The sequence below is a fragment of the Mauremys mutica genome, chromosome 6 (genome assembly GCF_020497125.1).
Source record: "Mauremys mutica isolate MM-2020 ecotype Southern chromosome 6, ASM2049712v1, whole genome shotgun sequence".
Classification (NCBI taxonomy): domain Eukaryota; kingdom Metazoa; phylum Chordata; order Testudines; family Geoemydidae; genus Mauremys; species Mauremys mutica.
In genome coordinates, this window is record NC_059077.1 from 14,515,778 (window position 1) to 14,536,546 (window position 20,769).

A 20,769-nucleotide genomic window follows, 5' to 3' on the forward strand; every position below is an offset into this window, starting at 1 on the left:
GGCCCTGACACCAGTTCTCCAATTTATCAAGGTCATTTTGAATTCTAATCCTGTCCTCCAAAGTGCTTGCAGGCCCTCCCAGATTGGTGTCATCTGCACATTTTATAAGCAAACCATTATCCAAGCCATATGTGCACATGTCTAGCCCAAGTAAGTATAAGATAAGTTTGTCCTTCTTCAACCCATGCTTTTACTATTTATGCTCACTCACTACTTCATATTTAATATCTGATTGTGAGCACTTCTGCATGCTATAATAACTGCATATGGCTACGTGGATAGGATTGTGTGTGTTCATTAATTGCAAGCAGTAAAACAAAATATTACATGAAAATGGCTGTGCCTCACTCACACACTTAATTATTCTATTGATTATACCGGTACTTATGTGGCCTCCATCACTATAATATGTGAGTGCTTCACAATCTTCAATGTATTTATCTTCTCAACATGCTATGAGATAGGGCAGTGCTATTATCCCCATTTTACAGATGGGGAACTTGAGGCACAGAGACAAAGTTGCTTTCTCATGTTTCCCAGTCCCAGGCTACTACCCGGACCACTGGACCATGCTTCTTCTCTTCTAGATCAAGCTCCATAGCTGGTGTATATCAGAGTAGCACCAATTTAAACCAGCAGAGGACCTGGCTCATAGCATTTAATGAGAATGCTCTCCATTCTATTGGATTTTTGAATCAACTTCTAGAATTTAAGACAGAATATATCCATGAGCGATGGGCCTCAGCTAAACCTCACCCTATGGGAAAATCCTATGGAACTCAAGAGAGAATATATCTGTATTAGCAACATTCCCAAAACACTTTCAGAAAGATGAGGTATGGTGTCTTCAGCAGCGTAAGTTCTCTACCCTTTCGGGGTTCGGCACTTGGGGACGGGACTCAAACTCTTTCAATTCATTGCATGTTTGGAACTAAGAGCTACCAAAGCTCAGGAGAAGCTGCTGGGAGTCTAGCTGACAGGTATGCCTACTGCTGCTTTCAGTCGCAATCCAAGCAGCTTTTCATGCTTTCTGTAAAAAGAGACTACAGTTCTCAATAGCTCTTGAGTCTTTGTAATTCCCTAGTCCTAAAAGCAGCTGCAGTACATAGCATGTTGTTCGGCCATTCTGACACAAATGGGAGGGGACAGAGGTAGTATCCTACTCAATCTCCTTCTCCCAATCCCTAGCTCCATTTACAATCCACAGCATATCTGGATGCTTCTGCTGTGTGATCAATTAATGTTGGCATTTAAGTGATTCATCATTACGCTTCAGAGCTTACACCTCATTGAGATGACTGGCAAAGCAGCCACCTCACAATTTTTCTCCAGTCTGTCTGTCTGCAGACTCAGGCACACAGCCCTGCCTTGTTTCACATCTGGAAGGTTTCGCCCCCTCCTCCCCCCATCATAAAGGAATACAAACAAGCCTGAGCCAAATCTCACTAAAGTCAGTGGGAGCGTTGCCACTGACTTTAGCAAACTTTGGATCAGCCCCTATTTATTTAAGGAAAGCTTCAACTCTGTTGAGTTTGCTGATGCTGCCTGAAGTGCTCGCATGACGTTCCAACCTATTTGGCACATCTATTATAACAGACAATGTATTTGGCTGGGAGACATTCCTTGATGTTTGCCAGAAGAAAAATGTTGCCTTTCCCAACCCGGAAGGTGTAAAGCTATTGAGAAATTAAATTCAACCTTTCCCGGAATGACCTACAAATATAAATTCCTTGTACAAACCTTGCCTGCTGTTCATTAGAATTACCTCAGCTGCCTCCTTGCTCTGACAATACTCGCCTCTTGAAATATGCACCTAATAATAGTGTTTGCAAGGAAGTATCCTGGAAATTCCCTACACATTGCCTATTCATACGACTGGCAATGCACAGACCTGCCAAACTGGCACCTTTAATCATCAGTTACTTTTAGTGAGCAGTATCAAGTCTGTGCCTGTGAAATACCCGTGATTCCCAACATAACTATAAAGGCCTGGAAGAGTTCAATATTAAAGGACATAGTTGCATTTCCTTTGATTTATTATGGGTCTGTAACAGTTGTAAAAATTGATGAAATCAGCCCTCACAGTTAGTCAGAGACTAACCTATGTTTGATGTATTGGGTCAACACACGCACTCTTACACACTCAGATGCATACAGTAACACACACCCATGGGTGGCCGGCTTCAGTTTTTTGTGCGTGGCTGTGATGGTTGTATGAGGATTTACGTCAAGTCCCCCGCAGGGCCCTAACAGTTAATGATGCCTATAAAGCCTCATGGTGCTTTGTGTGCTCAATAGGAAGTGCGCGGGCAGACAGGGAGAAACTACAGGCCCCAACAGCTGAGGATTTGAGGGCAGGACAGGTCGGAGCTCTGCTGGGGATGAATGGTTGCCTGAAATGTCTAAGACGGTGGTTCTCCACCAGGGGTACACATACCACTGAGTGTACACGGAGTTCTTCCAGGGGGTACGTCAGCTCATCTAGATCAGTGTTTCTCAGCCTGAGGGTCATGACCCCCCAGGGGGTAGCAGAATAGGTTTAGGGGGTTCGCAAGTGCAGGGCCGGTGTTAGAGGGGCAATCGCCCAGGGCCCCGCTAAACTGTTCCGTGCTTGCGGCCCAGGCGGTGAGGCTCAGGTTTCAGACTCCTGAAAGGGGTAGTCGGAAAAGGTTGAGAACCACTGGTCTAAGAAACACTTAGCATGTGGGGGGAAGCTGAGAACGCAAACTACTTGGCAGGATCATGAACTTATTGAAGGCGACCTGCAAAGAGGGAAAAAATGCAAAAGCCAACACTAGGGCTTTTCCCAGCATAGAAATGTCACACACACAAAAATCACACACCAAACTGACATTGCTGTAGCAGGAAAAGTTTCTAGTGCACAACTGGCCTAAGTCAGACAGCGGTATGAATAGTTGGGAGAAAAGGCATCTTTGGTAAACTTTCAGTGCTCTTTGCAAGTAGGAGTCAGGAAAACACATAAGTCACCAGTGAAACCTCAAGCAAAGCCAGGGAAGAAGAGACTTGAAATTCCAGATGTTTCTAAGGCAAAAAACACAAGCAGCAAAACCAATGTCTTTTTAAAAGACAAAAACTAAACAACAGTTCTAGGTCTCCTTTAAAAGGGCCAGAAAAGGCACATTCTCATTTTCTTTCATCCTGAGGCATCTAGGACAGGGGTGGGCAAACTTTTTGGCCCGAGGGCCACATCTGGGTATGGAAATTGTATGGCGGGCCATGAATGCTCACGCAATTGGGCATCGGGGTGTGGGAGGGGCTGAGGGCTCCGGCTGGGGGTGCAGGCTCTGGGGTGGGGCCAGAAATAAGGAGTTCAGGGTGCAGGTGGGGGCTCTTTTCGGGCAGGGGGATGAGGTCTCTGGCTGGGGGTACAGGCTCAGGGGGGCTGGGGATGAGAGGTTGGGGGTGCAGGAGGTTGCTCTGGGTTGGGACCAAGGGGTTCGGAGGGCGGGAAGGGGATCAGGGTAGGGGTAGGGGTGAGGGAGGGCATCAGGGGTGCAGATGCCAGACGGCGCTTACCTCAAGCAGCTCCCAGAAGCAGTGGCATGTCCCCTCTCCGGCTCCTATGTGGAGGCGCAGCCAGGTGACTCAGCACGCTGCCCTGTCTGCAGGCACCACCCCTGCAGCTCCCATTGGCTGTGCTTCCCAGCCAATGGGAGCTGTGGAACCCATTGGCTGACCCTATGCATAGGAGCCAGAAGGGGGACATGGGCCACTGCTTCTGGGAGCCACGCGGAGCCATAGCATGTGTGGAGCAGGACAAGCCCCAGGCTGGATGCCAGAGCGGGGCAAGGCCCAGACCTCACTCCCTGGCAGGAGCTCGAGGGCCGGATTAAAATGTCTGAAGGGCCAGATGTGGCCCCCGGCCGTAGATTGTCCACCCCTGATCTAGGAAGATTCAATCAGTCTGACAACGTTGTTGTCCAAAGAGATGGAAATAGAAGAATTTGCATCATAGTGTAATGGGCCAACTCTTATCTCAACACACCGTTCCACTATAAGAGGCGTTGTTGTTTTTTTGGTGTCTTAAGCCATGCAAAGCTGCTCCCGTTAACAATGGTGGCTATAGCTACGCAACTGAAATGCCTTAGTCTTCTGTGTACTGCACCTTTACATCTTTAAAAGCTCTCCCTGTTTGCAAAACTCAGTAGCCAGTTGCTATTCTCAGAGCTACTGCACAGAGACAAGAGAAGACTGACACACACTATGTTCTCCGTGGGAGACTTGGGTTTTGTTCTTTCTTGATGTTGTTTTCCTTAGTACAAAAAGAAAACGTGTTTTAGACTTAAAGTTAGTGTTCTCTCTCTGTGAATAGAAACGTCAACTGAAAACTTTCCTCCCACCAATAAGTAACAAAAATGTACACAAAAGGATCCTGTGCAGTATTGGCTAACCCCAGTCAATCAAAAATCATGAATCAGGCCCCCAAAAATCCTGAGATCGGCTCATAAATCATGAGTTTTTAAACATAATACAGCAAGGTTTCTTTTTATTTGCCTCTGCTGTTGGAAACGTTGCGGGTCATATTTTCAAGCTGCTCTCCACAACCACAAAGGCTAGAAACTTATTTTAAAACAACAGCAACAAAAACAAACAACAAAAACCAGCAAGCTGAGATTCTTACACTCTAATGATGACCAAAGAAGGTGAGGCTGTAAGAAACGCTCCAAACATTGTGAGATGAAATCACAACCTGGAAATACTGCCAGCATCATGTCTTTTTATGGTACTTATGTGTAAAAAAGGATAAATCCTTTAAAATTATTTTTCTAATTTGGTTTGCGGGAATACAGTCCGCTCAGAACTCTGCTCTGCAGCAGAGGGGAAAAAACACACAAAACATGTCAGCAATTAAAATTCCACTTTTACAAACTTGATCTGAAATTGCCCAAAGGACATGGAAAATAGCGGGGCTTTGAAGATGCTCACATATCTCCCTGACTGCTGTGGACGCCTGCGTTTACAAGCTCCCCAGCTGTGAGATTATGTAGACTTCCATCCTCCTCATTCCCACCCCTACATGTATTCTTTAAGTAAGGGGAGAAAAAGATAACGACAGGCTGAAGTTTATGGATGTTCTTTAGGTCAATAATTTATTGATTACAGACTTTGAGGTGGAAAGGTTGATCTTTCAAATGGCAATTGGCGCCTGCAAGATTTGATTTAGGGGAAGGAAAATAATTTAAATTTAATTTTCACTTCATATTTTGGTTGGGAGAAACTCGCAGGAGAGCAGACGCCAAGGACTCTTCGGCTGGTTTAAAGGTGCGAGCAAACTGCCTTGCTTCAGAGAGAAAATTGCACTGTTGATCCACCTCACTTGGGTCTGCTCTCCCTCCCAGAAGTACAAAGGAGTTTACAAAGCCCAAGCAACTAAACACAAGCAACTAGACTGTGCCCTAGTAGAATACAAACACTAGATCAAACACTGGCCCCCGTAATAACTGTTGGTCAGTACTGACCTGGGTGGGATTGAAATCAGTGACAGAAGAGGAAGATGCTCTACCCTATTATCCAGTACAAAGTGCTCACATTTTCGTGTTACCAGGCAAACTGTTTAATGCAGGCTGTCTTTAAAGAGTGTGTCATTATTATTGGCAAGAATCTGCCTGGAATACTGCATACAGCCCTGGTCATTTTGCCTCCCAAAATATACATCAGAAATCAAAAGGGTCCAGAAAGGGGGTAATAAAAGTGATTAGAGGCTTGAAGGCTTTATTAATTGGGACTCAAATGATAAAGAACTAAGGGTGGGTACTGTAATTAATGCAAATCAACATGAACTTATGGCAAATAGATCCTGTCAAACTAACTTGATATCTTGTTTTGATGAGATTACAAGTTTGGTTGATAAAGGTAATAGTGTTGCTGTAATATACTTAGATTTCTGTAAGGTATTTGGCTTGGCACTGCATGACAATTTGATTAAAAAACTAGAATTATATAAAATTAACCTGGCACACATTAAATGGATTAAAAACTGGCTAACTGATAGGTCTCAAAAATGTAAACAGAGAATCGTCATCAAACAGGTCTGTTTGGGGGGCGGTCCCGCAGGGATTGGTACTTGGCCTATGCTATTTAACATTTTTATCAATGGCTTGGAAAGAAACATAAAATCATCACTGATAAGGTTTGCAGATGACACAAAAATTGGAGGCGTGGTAAATAATGAAGAGGACAGGTCACTGATTCAGAGCGATCTGGATCATTTGTAAACTGGGAGCAAGCAAACAATGTATGTTTTAACACAGCTAAATTTAAATGCAAACAAAGAACATAGGCCATACTTACAGGATGGGGGATCTATCCTGGAGAGCAGTGACTCTGAAAAAGATTCGGGGGTTGGTGGATAATCAGCTGAACACGAGCTCCCAGTGTGACGCTGTGGCCAAAAGAGCTAATGCGATCCTGGGATGCGTGAACAGGGGAATCTCAAATAGCAGTAGAGAAGTTATTTTACCTCTGTCTTTGGCACTGCCGAAATACTGTGTCCAGTTCTGGTGCCCATAATTCAAGAAGGATGTTGATAAATTGGAGAGGGTTCAGAGTAGAGCCACAAGAATGATTAAGGATTAGAAAACCTGCCTTATAGTGCTGGACAGCGCTCAATCTCTTTAGCTTAACAAAGAGAAGGTTGAGGAGTGACTTGATTATAGTCTGTAAGTACCTGCATGGAGAACAAATATTTAATAATGGGCTCCTCAATCTAGCAGAGAAAGGTAGAACACGATCCATTGGCTGGAAGTTGAAGCTAGACAAATTCAGCCTGGGAATATGGTGCTAACTTTTAACCATGAGAGTAATTAACCATTGGAACAATTCACTAAGGGTCGTGGTGGATTCTCCATCATTGAACATTTTAAAATTAAGATTGGATGTTTTTCCTAAAAGATCTGCTCTGAGAATTGTTTTGGGGAAGTTCTATGGCCTGTGTTATACAGGAGGTCAGATGACCACAGTGGTCTCTTCTGAGTTAGAATGAGGAGAGCTCATTGAACAAATAAGCAGGGATGTGATTGAGGTGTACAATATACTAAAAAGGGTAGAAAAAATAAACTATGTCCTCTTCCATAAGACGAGAATAAGGAGAAATTCAAGAACTGACAGGCAAGAGCTATTAAACCAATAAAAGGAAATAGTCTGTTATAACATGCAGTTAACCTATGGAACTCACTGCCACATGTCATATTTAAAGCCAAGAGGATTCAAAAGAAGATCAGACATTGACATGCATGATGACTAAGGTTAAGGTAAAAGTCACGGACAGGTCATGGGCAATAAACAAAAATTCAAAGGAGTCAGTGACCTGTCTGTGACTTTTACTAAAAGTAACTGGAGGAAAGGGGTTGGGGAGAAGGAATGACAGCTGGAGTCCCCTGGGGAGGGACTGGCAGCCCGAGCCCCGCTGCAGCGGGGTGGGCACAGACAGCTCCAGCTCCAGCCATGGGAGGGGCACACAGCCTTGGCTCCAGCCACTGACAGCTGACGCCAAAGACGTCACAGAGGTCACGGAACCTGTGACTTTCATGGACCAAACCATATTCTTAATGATGAGCACATGTGTGCCTCCATTATCTAGGAGGATAAAGCCTCTGGGCTTCAGGGAATAAGCCAACCACGATGGAGTTTTTGTTTGTTTTGTTTTTTTGTTTTGACAATGTGGCTTCCTTTGCCTCATTACTTCAGATGCCCCAGATGCCATGGACTGATATAAACCCTCACGTCCAACCTTCCTCTCCTCTCTGCAGAACTGACCCTATTCCAGAGATGACATCTGTCACCAGGCAATGGAGGCCGTCGGGCCAAGCGGTGGTTGTGACTCTGCTGGGGCAATGTAATTCGAAGAAAGCTCCTTGGCTGCAGTATGGTAGACACTAAATCCAGTATAATACACTGTGTTGTTGATATAATAAACTAAAGCATGTCACACAGACCGAAGAGTTCCTGCTTTGTTGAGAACATGCCGCTCACTGTCACACTGTAAAATGAGTTCAAAAACCATGAGCTGAGCCCACAAAATAGCAGGAGTGTTTGGTTTTTTTTTAAATCATGTGGTTTCTAAGCCAGAGTGCCTCTGGGGCTCTTTTTGTCTTCTGGTGTCACAGTCTTTAGGTTTCACGTCTTCAAGCTTTTCTCTACAACCCTGAGAGCTAGAAACTTACTTTTTTTTTAAAAAATTTATTTTAATGAAAGCTGAGATTTGCACCTAATCATATGACTCCAGGAGCTGGGGAGGAACTATCAAATATTGGGAGCCGTGCAATAAAATCACGAGTGCTGGCAATGCTGCACAAATCACAGAAAACTCCTACCTATGCACTGTGAAACACAGCTGAAAACACTGCACTAGAATATTAGCCATTTAGTTCAGGGAGAACTGGTGCTGAAAGGTATTTTCAGCTAAGTTCCATAAAGTAGTGTGCAGGCAGCGGTTAGGAGAGCCCAGGTGCGCTTGGTTGGTTGATGGTGCTCCCTGGCAGCCTGACCTGAACCTACTCCTACTCGTCCCAACTAGGCAAGACCCCTTTTAGCTGAAGTGTTAGAGTCCTGAACAGAACTGACGGATCAGGACACAAGGCCCAGCTCCTCCGAGGTGGGAGGTGATTTAGCCAGTAAATGGGGCCTGCCTTTTACGCACAGCCCGCGGGTATCTAAAGACAAGCAGGACAAACTGAACAACACTGACACATGAGAGCATAATGGAACCCCGCCAGGTATGGAATTCTCATTGGCCAATTATATTTCCATCACTTCTTCAGCCTGTTTTACAAAGCCTCACGCAAAGCAATGGCCTATTTATAGTCTCCCCCTCTCACTACCGGTTGTACGTATAGTTAAAGTCGGCTGAAGCTCAGGGCAAACATTCCATAAATAGTTCCTATTTACCCACCTAGTTTGACAACAGCTTATTTCATACACAGAATTATTCCTAAGCTTTATTTGGAAGTCAGGCGTATCGTTCTAAAGCAACTGTGCATGGGATGGAGAAGCACTGAACAGACACACATCATACTGAGGCTGGGCTCCTAATGCTCCCCACTAGGTTTAAAATACACTGATCTGAGGGTGGCAAGTTTTGAGCAGTCAAGGCCACCACTCAGCAGAACATTGGAGGCAGTGGTCCGAAAAGAGTAACTCCTTGTACTGTAAAACCTGCGCGAAATCTACAGAGAAACTGGAGGGCTATGGGTTCTAATCCAAAGTCCACTGACGTCCATGGAAATCCTCTCATTGATTTCAGTGGGTTTTGGCTCCCTCCACCCCTTGAAAACTCAGAGAAGTTGGCAATGGGAGGTGGAGTCTTCAAACTCTTTGGTTCAAATCTGACCCAGTTTATTGCTTGGCTAGGAAGTGAGCTGGTGGATCCACACTTGAGGCAATTCAGACATGAATTGTTCACCCTTGGGGAAGTTCTAGCAGAGTGATTTAGGCCTGAGCAGAAATGGAGCTACATGGTCCCTTTCAGACGGGGGTCTCTCTAGAGCAGGACTGAAGCACATTAGCCAGGCAACGTATAGGAATCTTGCCTCATCAACGCCTGGGCCATGCTTGTCCTGGAAGGAGAGGACTTCAGTTTTCAGAGATGCCAATCCAATACTTTACACCAAAACTGTGTAAGCCAATTAAATTAGCTATCTTTCTTCCTTTGCATCCATATATCTACTCCTGTTTATCACTGCTGCTCATTGTGGTATCTTTAGTGAAGATGGGACTGGCAGCGACCACTGATTTTTCTAAGGCTCTGCCTACATTAACGGCATTTCTACTGGTGTAACTATAATAGTATAGTTACAGCGCTGCACAATGGAACTGCAGATGTGTAGCACCAGCGTAAAGCCGGGTTTACACCATTGCAGTTTACTTCAATATTAATGTTCTTAATGTAGACAGGACCATCTTCTCTGAAGTATGCCTTTTGGTGCTATTAGATAATAAATCAATCATAGAATATCAGGGTTGGAAGAGACCTCAGGAGGTCATCTAGTCCAACCCCCTGCTCAAAGCAGGACCAATCCCCAACTAAATCATGATAATCGTGAATAATAAGAACAACAATAATGAATTGCCACTACCAGAAACCTGATTCTAAGAATTACTCTCATTTGGTCGGGAAAGAGAAAAAATACCATGAGCTCAAATTTCAGAACAAATATTTGCAACAAGCTGCCACTCCCAAACCAGCTACAGCCCAAGCAATTGTCAGGAAATCATTTCCAAGAAATAAAATCATGCTCTGTTCATGGACTACTCAGGAAGAGAACAAGAGGCAAAATTTCCAGAATGAATTAATAATAATAATAGCAGCAAGCACTTTTCATCGGTAGATCTCAAAGCGCTTGACAACGGCATTGTGAATTATTCACGCAGCTCTATTTAGGAATAACAGTAATATTGCCTGAAGGTTCCCACAGCACTTTACCAATGTCTATGTAAAGATCACTCCCCCACCACTGAAATGCAACCAGCTCTGGGGTACACTGTGTCAGCCCCTCTGCCTCAGCAATACTAACCAGGCATAGGCTCTCTTAACAAAGTGCAGGTGGAATGAATGGAGGTGGAATATAAATTACCAATGGTGGAGGGAGCTGGCCAGGATTTTGGGGTTAGTACCACATCTCTTCTGAAAAGGGCTATAGGGGTTTTATTATGAACACAGTCAGGATTGCTGATTTACCTCTCCCTCTAAGAGATGCCACCTCCACCAAGCACAATGTCCCCTACTGCTACTCTGGGGCATTGGGTCAATACTGAGCAAGAGGGGGAAATGCCGGAATCTGTAGCACCAACCCCTAAGTCCCTGCAGCCCCTGGGTTCCTCTTCAGCATCTCCCATTGTAAAGCTCTGGACGATGCAAATCCACCAGGTTTCAGCAATAGGCTGGAGGGAGATTATACAGGAATTAGGGCGACCAGATGTCCCAATTTTATAGGGAGAGTCCTGATATTTGTGGCTTTGTCTTATATAGCTGCCAATTACCCCCACCTCCTGTCCCAATTTGTCATCCTTGCTATCTGGTCACCCTAACAGGAATGGATGGAGATTTGAAACTGGTCACCTGCTTTGCCTGGCTCTCCTCCGTCATCGACACCCTGCCGACAGCATGGGAGAGCTACTGACTGCCCCGGCACGTTCCCGCCACATCTGAGATGATTCTTCGCCTTGCTCCTCCTGGCACGTGTGACCAAAGCGAGGAGCTGGTGGTAGGGGCTCAGCAGAGGGGCTTGGCTGTCAGCTCAGGGCACCTGTTTTGGGCAGAATGGAGAGTGTTGAAGCTGGGTGGTTGGAGGCACGGACTTGTGGCAGATAGCACTGCCCCACATCACCGGCAGGAAGAAGGGGGCAGGGCCATGGCCCTCACTTGTCTCTGTTGACTTCAGGAGACTGGCAGGTGGCTCAGCACTCCAAGCCCTGAGGTCCCATGGCTAATGACTACAGCTTGCCTCTGAAGTGGTTTCTCTCCTGGTGCGTGCTGTACCGTAAAACAAAGGCAGCAGGTAATTACCATATTTGTCTGAGTTCATGAGCAATAAAAACAGAAGAGGATTGGGCTCACCCAGTGTCTGCATGGAGACAAATTATCCATGAGATCAACCCCAGGCATCCCAGTGCATAGTTACTGTAATGACCATGCCAGCATATAGTACGTCTGTTGCTTTTTGAGACTGAGGATCCTTTTTTAGAAGAGAAGCATCTCCAAGGATGTCATGGAGCATCGGCTGATGGGATGCAAACAGCAGCAGCAGGAAGTGGACAGATGTTTCCCGTTTAAATCTCCCAGTGTTTAATAAAGTTGTTTTGTTCTTCTTTTGTAGTAACTTAATTTTGTAAATGAACAGAGGGGACATTCTTTTCTAACCGGGGATAAAGTTGCTGGAAACGTCACCAGCCAAGGGGCAAAATAAAAGGAAGATGTTTCCCATATCTGAGTTCCAAGCCATAATCTGTGTGCATTGTCCCAAGCGAGGAATGCCTGTTCAGAATTCCACATAACGCTCCCCTTATTGGGATGCTTGCTCACTCTCTGACTTTTAGATGATATTACAGGAGCAGGAACAATCCACGAGGCAAACACATTGCTAAGCATTAAGGGGTTCTCTGCTGTAACCCCATATGCTACATTCCCACCTGCAAGAAGGAAGTGTCTCTCTCATAGTAATTCAAATGACTCACCCTATAGGGCAGGCAGCCTCTCTAGGAAAGCAGACGGCTAAGGCTCCACCATTGCAGCTCTGTTTATCCTTGTAAATTAACAACTTTTTAGCTATGTCTCCACCACATTGCACAGTCGTCTGTAATGCCACAGATGGGCCAAGTGGCTGGGCAAGGCTCAGATCACTCCCTCTGGCAGGGATACCCAGTGGAAACCCAGGAAGGATTCCAGGGGTGGGGCTTTCCCCCTATAGAATGAGCAGCAGTTCCAAGCCCCACAGACTGCCCAGATGGGTAGCGTCTGCATACACCATTCCCCACAGTTTGGATCCAGGGTTTTGGTTTGGGCCTGCACATAACATTGGAAGTCACAGGCCAAAACCAAGACTTTGCTGCTCATGAAGGAAAAGTATCTTTCTAGTGACTCTGTGAACTATCTTCAATTCCCAGTGGCTTGGGAAATGACCGAGGTGATCCATTATGTACTCTGAATTCCCAAACCTTGGCCTCACTGGGTCCCTACATGCTGTTCCCTAGAGACGCTCCAGCTCCTTAGGCTGCCTAGAAGGCTCTTTTTGATGTTAACTTCTATTTTGTTCATTTGGAACTAATATGAGGCTCACAGATGTGTGTGGGGGGTGGGGTGAGGTGGTACCAGCCACCATCCATCCCAGCAACCCAGATACATCAAAGCCTCCTCTAGAAGGGCAAGGAACTATGGGTGGGGAATGGGACGACCAGAAGCAGGATGGGGAAGGCCAGGGAAGATTCACCTGGGTGGAAGGGGAGGTACATTAATTCTTCCAAGACCCCCGTAATGCTGGGAGGACTCCTCTTTCTAGGGATTCCAGGGGCAGTGGCTGCGGGGTGGGGGAAGCCCTGGCAGCCTGGTTCCCATGCCCCTGTATTGTCAGAGATTTGGAGAGAGCTGCTGGGCACCCCAGGGCCAGTGCCAAGGTACTGGACTGGAAAATTTCTTACTGATAGCAGCACCTCCCACAATTCTCGACGTCTGGGTTGCTCTGCTCACGGTTGTGGCTCCCTACGGCATGCTCAGAGTCGGCCTCTGTCCCCAGAAGCTGAGCCTGGGCAGGGAGCAGGCTGCCGCCCCTTCCCAGCCCGGCTCTCTCCCAGAGCCTCTCCCCCCCTCAGGTAATGTGGGACATGGGTCCTGGGCTGGGGGCGGGGCAGGGAGGAGACATGTGGGGAGGTCACATGTCTTCCCCTTTAGCTGGTTGCCTATGGAGACAGTTGTTTCCGTCACGGAGAAAGTGACGCACACAGTGCTCCTCCCCTGTTCTATGGAAGCCCACTCAGGGCACTAAAAAACGGGTTACTTCCCAAGTGTTGCTCATGTCTAGGGTGTCCAGACAGCAAATGTGGGGGGTAATAGGAGCCTATATAAGAAAAGGACCCAAAAATCAGGACTGTCCCTATAAAATCGGGACATCGGGTCACCCTACTCATGTCCATTCCAATGTAAGTCTGTACGCCCCGAGCACTGCCACTGGCAAGTTTTGCCCTCAGTGGTATCCGTCAGGGCGGCTCTGGGGCTCCCTGGAGTCATGCCCTCATGGTGCTGATATATAGGGCCACGCCGCTCCCCCAGTTCCCTCTTACCGCCCGGGCTGGTCGCTGGAACTGCTGCTTGTCCTTGTGTTTTCCTGCAAGTACCTCTCTCCGTGGACTTTCCTGATTTATCTAAAGTTCAAGTTTCCCTTCATTTGAGGTTTTTAAGAAGAGGTTAGACAAATAAATTAGAGCTCGGGATGGTCTAGGATTTACTTGGTCCTGCCTCAGTGCAGGGGGCTGGACTAAACTAGCCCTTAAGGTTCTTTCCAGCCCTACATTTCTAGGATTCTATAAAACCAAGATAGACAAAACCCCTGTTCCTCCTTAAAGGTGATGGGCAAGTCAATGTGTTAATAAAATGAAGGGCGATCTTGTGGTTAAGGACTTTGGAGATCTGGATTAAATTCCTGGCTGTGAAACAGGCCTCTCTCTTTGACCTTGAGCAAACCAATTAGTTGCTCTGTGCCTCAATTTCCCCATCTATAAAAGAGAGAAAATCCTTTCTTTATCCCACCCTTTGTCTGTGTTATCTACTTAAATGGTATTTACTGTGTATATGACAAGGGGGTCTCGATCCCTGTTGAGGCCTCAAAATGCTTGTATAACACATATAAATAAAAAATAAGCAGCAACCTGCGTGCTTAGTAAATCTACTGAATTTGCAATCACCCTGCACAGTAGCAGAGGACTACAGAAACTGATAACATTAAGCATGGGTGACACAAATGCCAAGGTAAGTTGTTTCCTTCCCTGCATTTCCTAAGCGTGGCTTCATTTCTGTTTCTCCAGTCTTCTTTCAAATTTGCTGCAGTAGGTTAGAAGTGTTCAGAGGTGGATGTTAGGGGATGTGGTGCTGCTCTCCTGTCCAGTCCTGCTGAGGGGATGGAGCATAATGGATGTTTTTGCAACGAGGGGCGGGGGGGAATACAAATTAGATTCCTGTTGCCAAGGTGTTTACAGAATGGAATGATGAATGGCTCCAAAGCAGAAAGTGCAAGTTTTGCAAAAACAATGAATGGGCATGTTTAATACAGGGATGGAGATCACCTAGCATGCTAAGCGGCCTATAATATTACAGTACTGAAGAATGTGTAAACGGCCCCTGGTATTGAGAGTTTCTTAAGTGTATAAATGTTCAGGTGCCACTTCCAGTCAGCTCTTAGGTGACTGATTTTTAAAATTAAAGCCTTCATGTGTATGTAATGTAAAGGCTGGGGGGTAGGAGATCGGAGCTTTCAGATGAATATAAAAGTAAGGTCCTGCCCCCTTGTGCTGGTTGAAGGTTGCATGGCACTCTTCACTGGTCTGATGTTCAGTCCAGCATGAAGCGACCCCCCAGTTTGCACACTGCTTGGTAAAACACTTTGGGATGAAAAGCATTAACTGGTAAGATCATTTGCTATTCTTAGGTCACAGTTTGAATCCAGACCAGGTTGGTAGTGAATGAAAATCGTCTGACTACTCTTTGGTGCCTCAGGTTGGTGGTCTTGGTCCAGGTCAGATCAGCATCCTCATCATAGATCAGTAGCAGCCTTGCTGGCAAGTAGCGTTAAATAAGCCAAGAAATGACTGGGCATGGATAGGAGATTGAACTGTCCTCTCATTGCTAGTGGAGATCTTTCTAGGGTGGAGCTGTAGGCTAGAAGTGGGGACCATGAGGATTTCATAGAGTCCTGGGAGGAGTTAGACAATCACACTTGAATATGTAGTCAACCTTATTCTGCTGTTGCTCAGTCTGAAGCTGCTCTCTGACTAAACAGAACAGTGGTTTCCAAACTGCGGGTGGTAACCCAGAAGGGTCGCGGCAGCTCTGGTCAGCACTGCTGTCTGGGCTGTTAAAAGTTCCATCAGCAGCGCTGCCTGGCTAAGGCAGGCTAGTTTCAACCTGTTCTGACCCTGTGCTGTGCCCTGGAAGCTGCCAGCAGCAGGTCTGGCTCCTAGGTGGGGGGCCATGGGGCTCCGTGCGCTACCCCCACCCGAGCATCGGCTCTGCATTCCCATTGGCCGGCTCCTTCTGTACTGGAGACATCTGTGTGTAGAACAATCTTTAAAAATTGGAGAAATAAGTCAGTTTATCAGAACATTCCTGAAAACAAATCAAAGTGTCATACACATGTGCCTGTGGGCGAGAGCTGCGTGGAGCTGCTTGTGAGCTTCCGCCTAAGAGCCGGACCTGCTGCTGGCTACTTCCGGGGCACAGCACAGTCTGCGGTGCCAGGACAGGCGGGACCCAACCCCACACCCCAACCCCGTGTCCCAGCCCTGAGCCCCCCCTCAAACCTGGAGCCCCTCCTGACCCGCAAACCTCTCATCTCCGGCCCCACCCAGAGCCTGCACCCCCAGCCCAGAGTCCTGCCCCTCTGCCCCAGCCCAGAGCCCCCCCAACCTGGAGCCCCCTCCTACACCCCAAGCCCCTCATCCCTGGCTCCACCCCAGAGCCAGCACCCCCCAACCCAAAGCCCTGACCCTCTCCTGCACCCCAACCTCCTGCCCCAGCCCTGAGCCCTCTCAAACCCAGAAGCCCCTCCTGTACCCCAAACACCTCATCCCTGGCCCTCCCCAGAGCCTTGACCCCCTCTCACACCCCAACCTCCTGCCCCAACCCTGAGCCCCCCTAAACCCAGAGCCCCCTTCTCCCCAAATCCCACCCCAGAGCCTAAACCCCAAGCCCAGAGCCCTGACCCCCTTCTGCACCGCAACCCCCTGCCACAGACTGAACCCCTCATTTCTGGCCTCACCCTGCAGCCCTCACCCCCGCACCTCTGCCCCTCCCACAGCCCAAACCCCTCATCCCCAGCTCCGTTGGGTCACAGGCATCAACCATTTTCTTCAACTGGGTCACCCGAAAAAAAGTTTGAAAACCACTGAAATAGAGGGCTCCCATTTTCCCCAGTGCTGTCAAATCTGGCACCTTTCAACAGCACAAATATTAATTTCAGAAAGATCGAAGTCTGCCATTGAGTTTGCCAAGCCATTCGGTGAAAACGTCATGTACAGCTGAACATTTTATCAGCCTTGCCAAGTCTCGTTCATTCTGGATTAATTTTAAGGCAGTTTTTAAAGTGACGATGAAGGATTAATGCAGTGTTTCAGCAGCATTTAAAATCTCTCTCTCTTTAAATCTTTCATTCAAATTGTCCCAGCTTGGCTATTCTGGAGTGTATTTGATTTGTGACTTGGAGCGATTCACTGATAATGACACTTTCATTTATCTGAGTGCTTACAAGTGAATGTACAGTGCGTGGGTGGTTACAGTGCCTTCCACTTTTAAGCATGGATACTTGAAAGAATTCATTTGCAATAAAACCATATAAAGCTAATACAGTATATGAAAAGTACCTGTCCAGCAACAGCATAGCTATACAGGGAGAGGATGCTGTGCAGTCGCGGCTTCACACCAGCAGTAGGAATTTCCCTACCTATGGGCTGATTGCTAGTGGCATGCAGGAGAATGGGCATGAAAGGGGCACGCAGCAGTGTCACGCTCAAGTCAAGGAGCAGAGGCAGGTGTACCAGAAGGCAAGGGAGGCCAGCTGGCACTCTGATGCAGCGCTGAAGACGTGCCACTTCTATAGGGAGCAGCACACCAACCTTGGCGGCGACCCCACCGTTCCCAGAGCTCCCAGCGGCAAAGGGTGACCAGTCGCACAGTGAGATAGCTACCCACGATGCAACACTCTCTCTGTCGATGCAAGAGCAACGACTGTGGACGTGCTCAGCTGACACAAGGCGTGTTGTGTGGACGTGCTCCACTGATGTTACTAATGCAACTTATGATCGTTGACAAAACTTAAGTCGACTTAACTCTGTAGTGTAGATATGGCTTGAGATTCTGGTAAGAAGACAGCAAGGAGGGGAGAGGTCATCTATTGAAACTGTGTGTCCAGGAGCAATAGGAAAGAATAACCACAATTTAATTTCTCATATTAAATGCAGGATTTAAATGATCTCCTATTTAGTAAAATTAACTCTAGTTCTCTGTATTGGAAACCACTGATAACGTTATAAAACCGCATGCATGTGAAGTCTCAAAAGAAAATCCAAACACTCTGGGACCAAGTGTTATGTGCAGTAAGTAATTACTATGCAAAACAAATAGAACAACAGTCTGTGTTCAGGTTTTTGTTTTTTTTATTACTACATAATAAATCTTTCACACAAAAATAATGAAAAGGCTCCCTCAGGTGGTACTTTACAGATCAGAAGGAAAATCGAGTATTTGTGAACGCATCAGACTGCAGACTCCAAGACATTTCTATACCTGTATAATGCTCGGAAACTTGAAAGCATCAATCATACCAGGATGGATTCCACTATAAACCTTGGCTTGCTCTACTGCTTCAACTTTGGATTCTGGCTCCCGCTGTTACAAACCTGCTGGCTCCATACACATTGCATTTGAATTAACTGCACAAGAAAAGTATGGCATTGGAACCAGCACGCTTCTCGTTTACGTTAGTGCAATGTCATTATGAGGACAAACTGAAATTATTACATGCAACTCCTTCATCCACTCAGTGTCTTGTTTGACCTGTCTATATCAGATTGCTGCTTTATGCTTATACAAAGTTCTTTTAAAGAAAATCAGATTCTCTCAAAGTTGACACACCAGCCAATAACCGGGAGGTCCTGGATGTCCCCAGCTACCCTAAAATCAGTGGGGGTGGAGGATGCGCTTTACTTGGCAAGACCAGATTCTCAGTGTGGTTAAGTCACTTGAAGAACTGAACCATCCAGTTAGTCTCGGAATCCACAGTTTCAAAGTGCACCGTTAGAATGACCATTCTAAGGGCTGTGCACCTCTCCTGGATCACAAACACTCTAGTCTTTATTTAAAGGTAAAATTACAAATCACTACAACAAACACAGAAGCCTTCATTCCCCTTTGACTTTTGTTCAGAGAGGTAAAAAACCAAACCACCCCAAAAGGTAGCACAAACACCCATATCTTCAGTCACAGTTCAATTGTTTCCCATATTTTACACTCAAAAGAGTCACAGCTCCTGTCTTCATGTCGCCTCTTCCCAAAACTACTGCTACTCGAAAGCGCTAGGAATGCCTATGCTATGCACGGCTCTTTGTACTTACAGTTTTAATTACATAGGGAAAGGAGTTTTTTGAAAACCCAGCAGTTCCATTTGTCCAAAAGGACTTTGCTTCCAAACAAGCAGATAAAAAAAAAGGACAATGCCAGCTGCTTCAGCAAAAGAAAAACGAGCACAGGAAACTCTGTTTAAAGCCACTCAGAGGATTGTGTGAGAAAGCGAATGTGCACTATCCTCCGAGTCCGTAATCAGAACATGCTGGGTCAGGCAGTGAATTGAGGGATTTGCCATATATGTGTAAGAACGAACTCCCTTATCTTTATATTTTGGCATGCAGTACACTTGATTTAGTGACAGAGACTTCCGCCAAGCAGCCCAAGGTGTAGCAGGAGTTTCTGTTAGCATGTGGAAGTGAACACTGTCAGGAGCTTGTCCCAGAGACAAACAGATCCTTGATATGCAGGGGCGAAAAAGACATTCTGTTAAAATAATGTCCACCTATTTCTTTTGGTTTTCTACCTGCAGAGAGAGTATTTGAATTGTTTTCATTACGCTAGGTACACCAGGAAAGAATACATTAAAACATTCATTTTGAAGCGTTCCACATTCTGTTAAATCCACATCTCTGCTATAATCCCTTTAGCAGCAAAAAGGGGATTTTTAACATAAAGCTTCACCAGGGATTCCCATCAGACGCTGCTGAAAGTGCACAAACTTTTTATGTGGCATAGCTCTACTTTTACAAACTTAAACACTTTTCTCTGGAGATTTGTTTATGTGGTCAATTTCCAGGAAAAGCTTTTGTACAGAAGTACCATAATGTGAGTCTGTGAGGGACTTTCCTTTGGAAGCTAGTGATTCAAGCCCCATAAAGAGTATTAACCATCAAAAGTGTTTTGATAGCTCTTCAAAAGAAAAGTCTCCCAGTTGAAAACCCTCCCCCACATACCACAATATCCTCTCTGTCTAGAAACATCATTTGATTAAAATGCGGCCTAGTTCACTCAGATGGCATTAATATGGATATTTTAGAGACTGTAGATATTACAATGTCACCAAAATAAATGGCCATGAGAGGAAACATGGTACTGGTGAGATGAACAGTCCATTGTAGAAAATGATTGTGTTCAAAGACTTTGACTCAAAGAAGTCAAAGGTAATAAGAATATAAATGCCACTTCCAAATCAACTAACACCCTCTATTTTCTCTTTTCCCCATTTCAGTTTTAAAAGCTATCAGTTTTCTTGGTGGCGGTAACATCACACTGCATGTCTAAGGCCTCATTTTCCTTGGATAAGCTCTAGGTTTTACAAAATAGAAATAAAAGTTTGCAACCAAGCTTTTCAGTTTCTCTCCCCCACCACAATCTGCTCCCAGTGTGTCTGCTGCAGTCTGGTACCAAAATGTCAAAGTCGCTCTGTACAATAGTAGCAAGCTTCATTCTCACTAAGCTTCGGGTTTAGAGGGTGCACGCTGGGAGGGGTCACATATTCACACGCAGTTTTGAGTTTCTTCACCTGTAATAAGACAGAGCAGAGCTGGCTCTCCCTCAGCCAGAGTCCATAGTAAAAAGCTGGATGTCCTGTGGGTTCCAGTACAGGGCCACAGCAGAATTGTACACCAGGGACCAGACATAGGGGATGAAGAATTCTTCAGGCTGCTCCTCCTCCACATACTTAAACTTCAGTTCTGGGAATTTCTGCAACAAGAAACAAAAGTCTGTTGAGTGAGGGTTTGCATCAATTTGTAAACCTGGAGACTGCATCAGAGCTCAAGTAAGGTGTGGTGATAAAAAGAGCTCTAAGGGAACTGAACCATCAGACCTGAAAGCAAAATACATTGAACAAGGAGGATAAAGAGACCAGCTGAGTTTTCCCTTTTAAATGTATGCTACATTGACACGCGCTGTATTGAGCCCTTTGCTGCTGGTTACACACCTCTCTCCGGCTGCTTCAGTAGATCTCCAGGAGTGACACACGA

At 46.0% G+C, this 20,769-nt stretch overlaps 1 protein-coding gene across 2 annotated transcripts in view; it reads right to left on the reverse strand.

Annotated features, from left to right (window-relative positions):
* Positions 1 to 17,865: 17,865 nt before the first annotated feature.
* DYM (dymeclin) overlaps positions 17,866 to 20,769 on the reverse strand; it is a 334,338-nt gene continuing 331,434 nt past the window's right edge. For both annotated transcript variants that reach the window (XM_045021710.1, XM_045021709.1), the window contains one exon: positions 17,866 to 20,488. In XM_045021710.1, the coding sequence (XP_044877645.1) occupies positions 20,339 to 20,488 (150 nt within the window). In that variant the 3' untranslated portion in view covers positions 17,866 to 20,338. The remainder of the gene's footprint in view (positions 20,489 to 20,769) is intronic.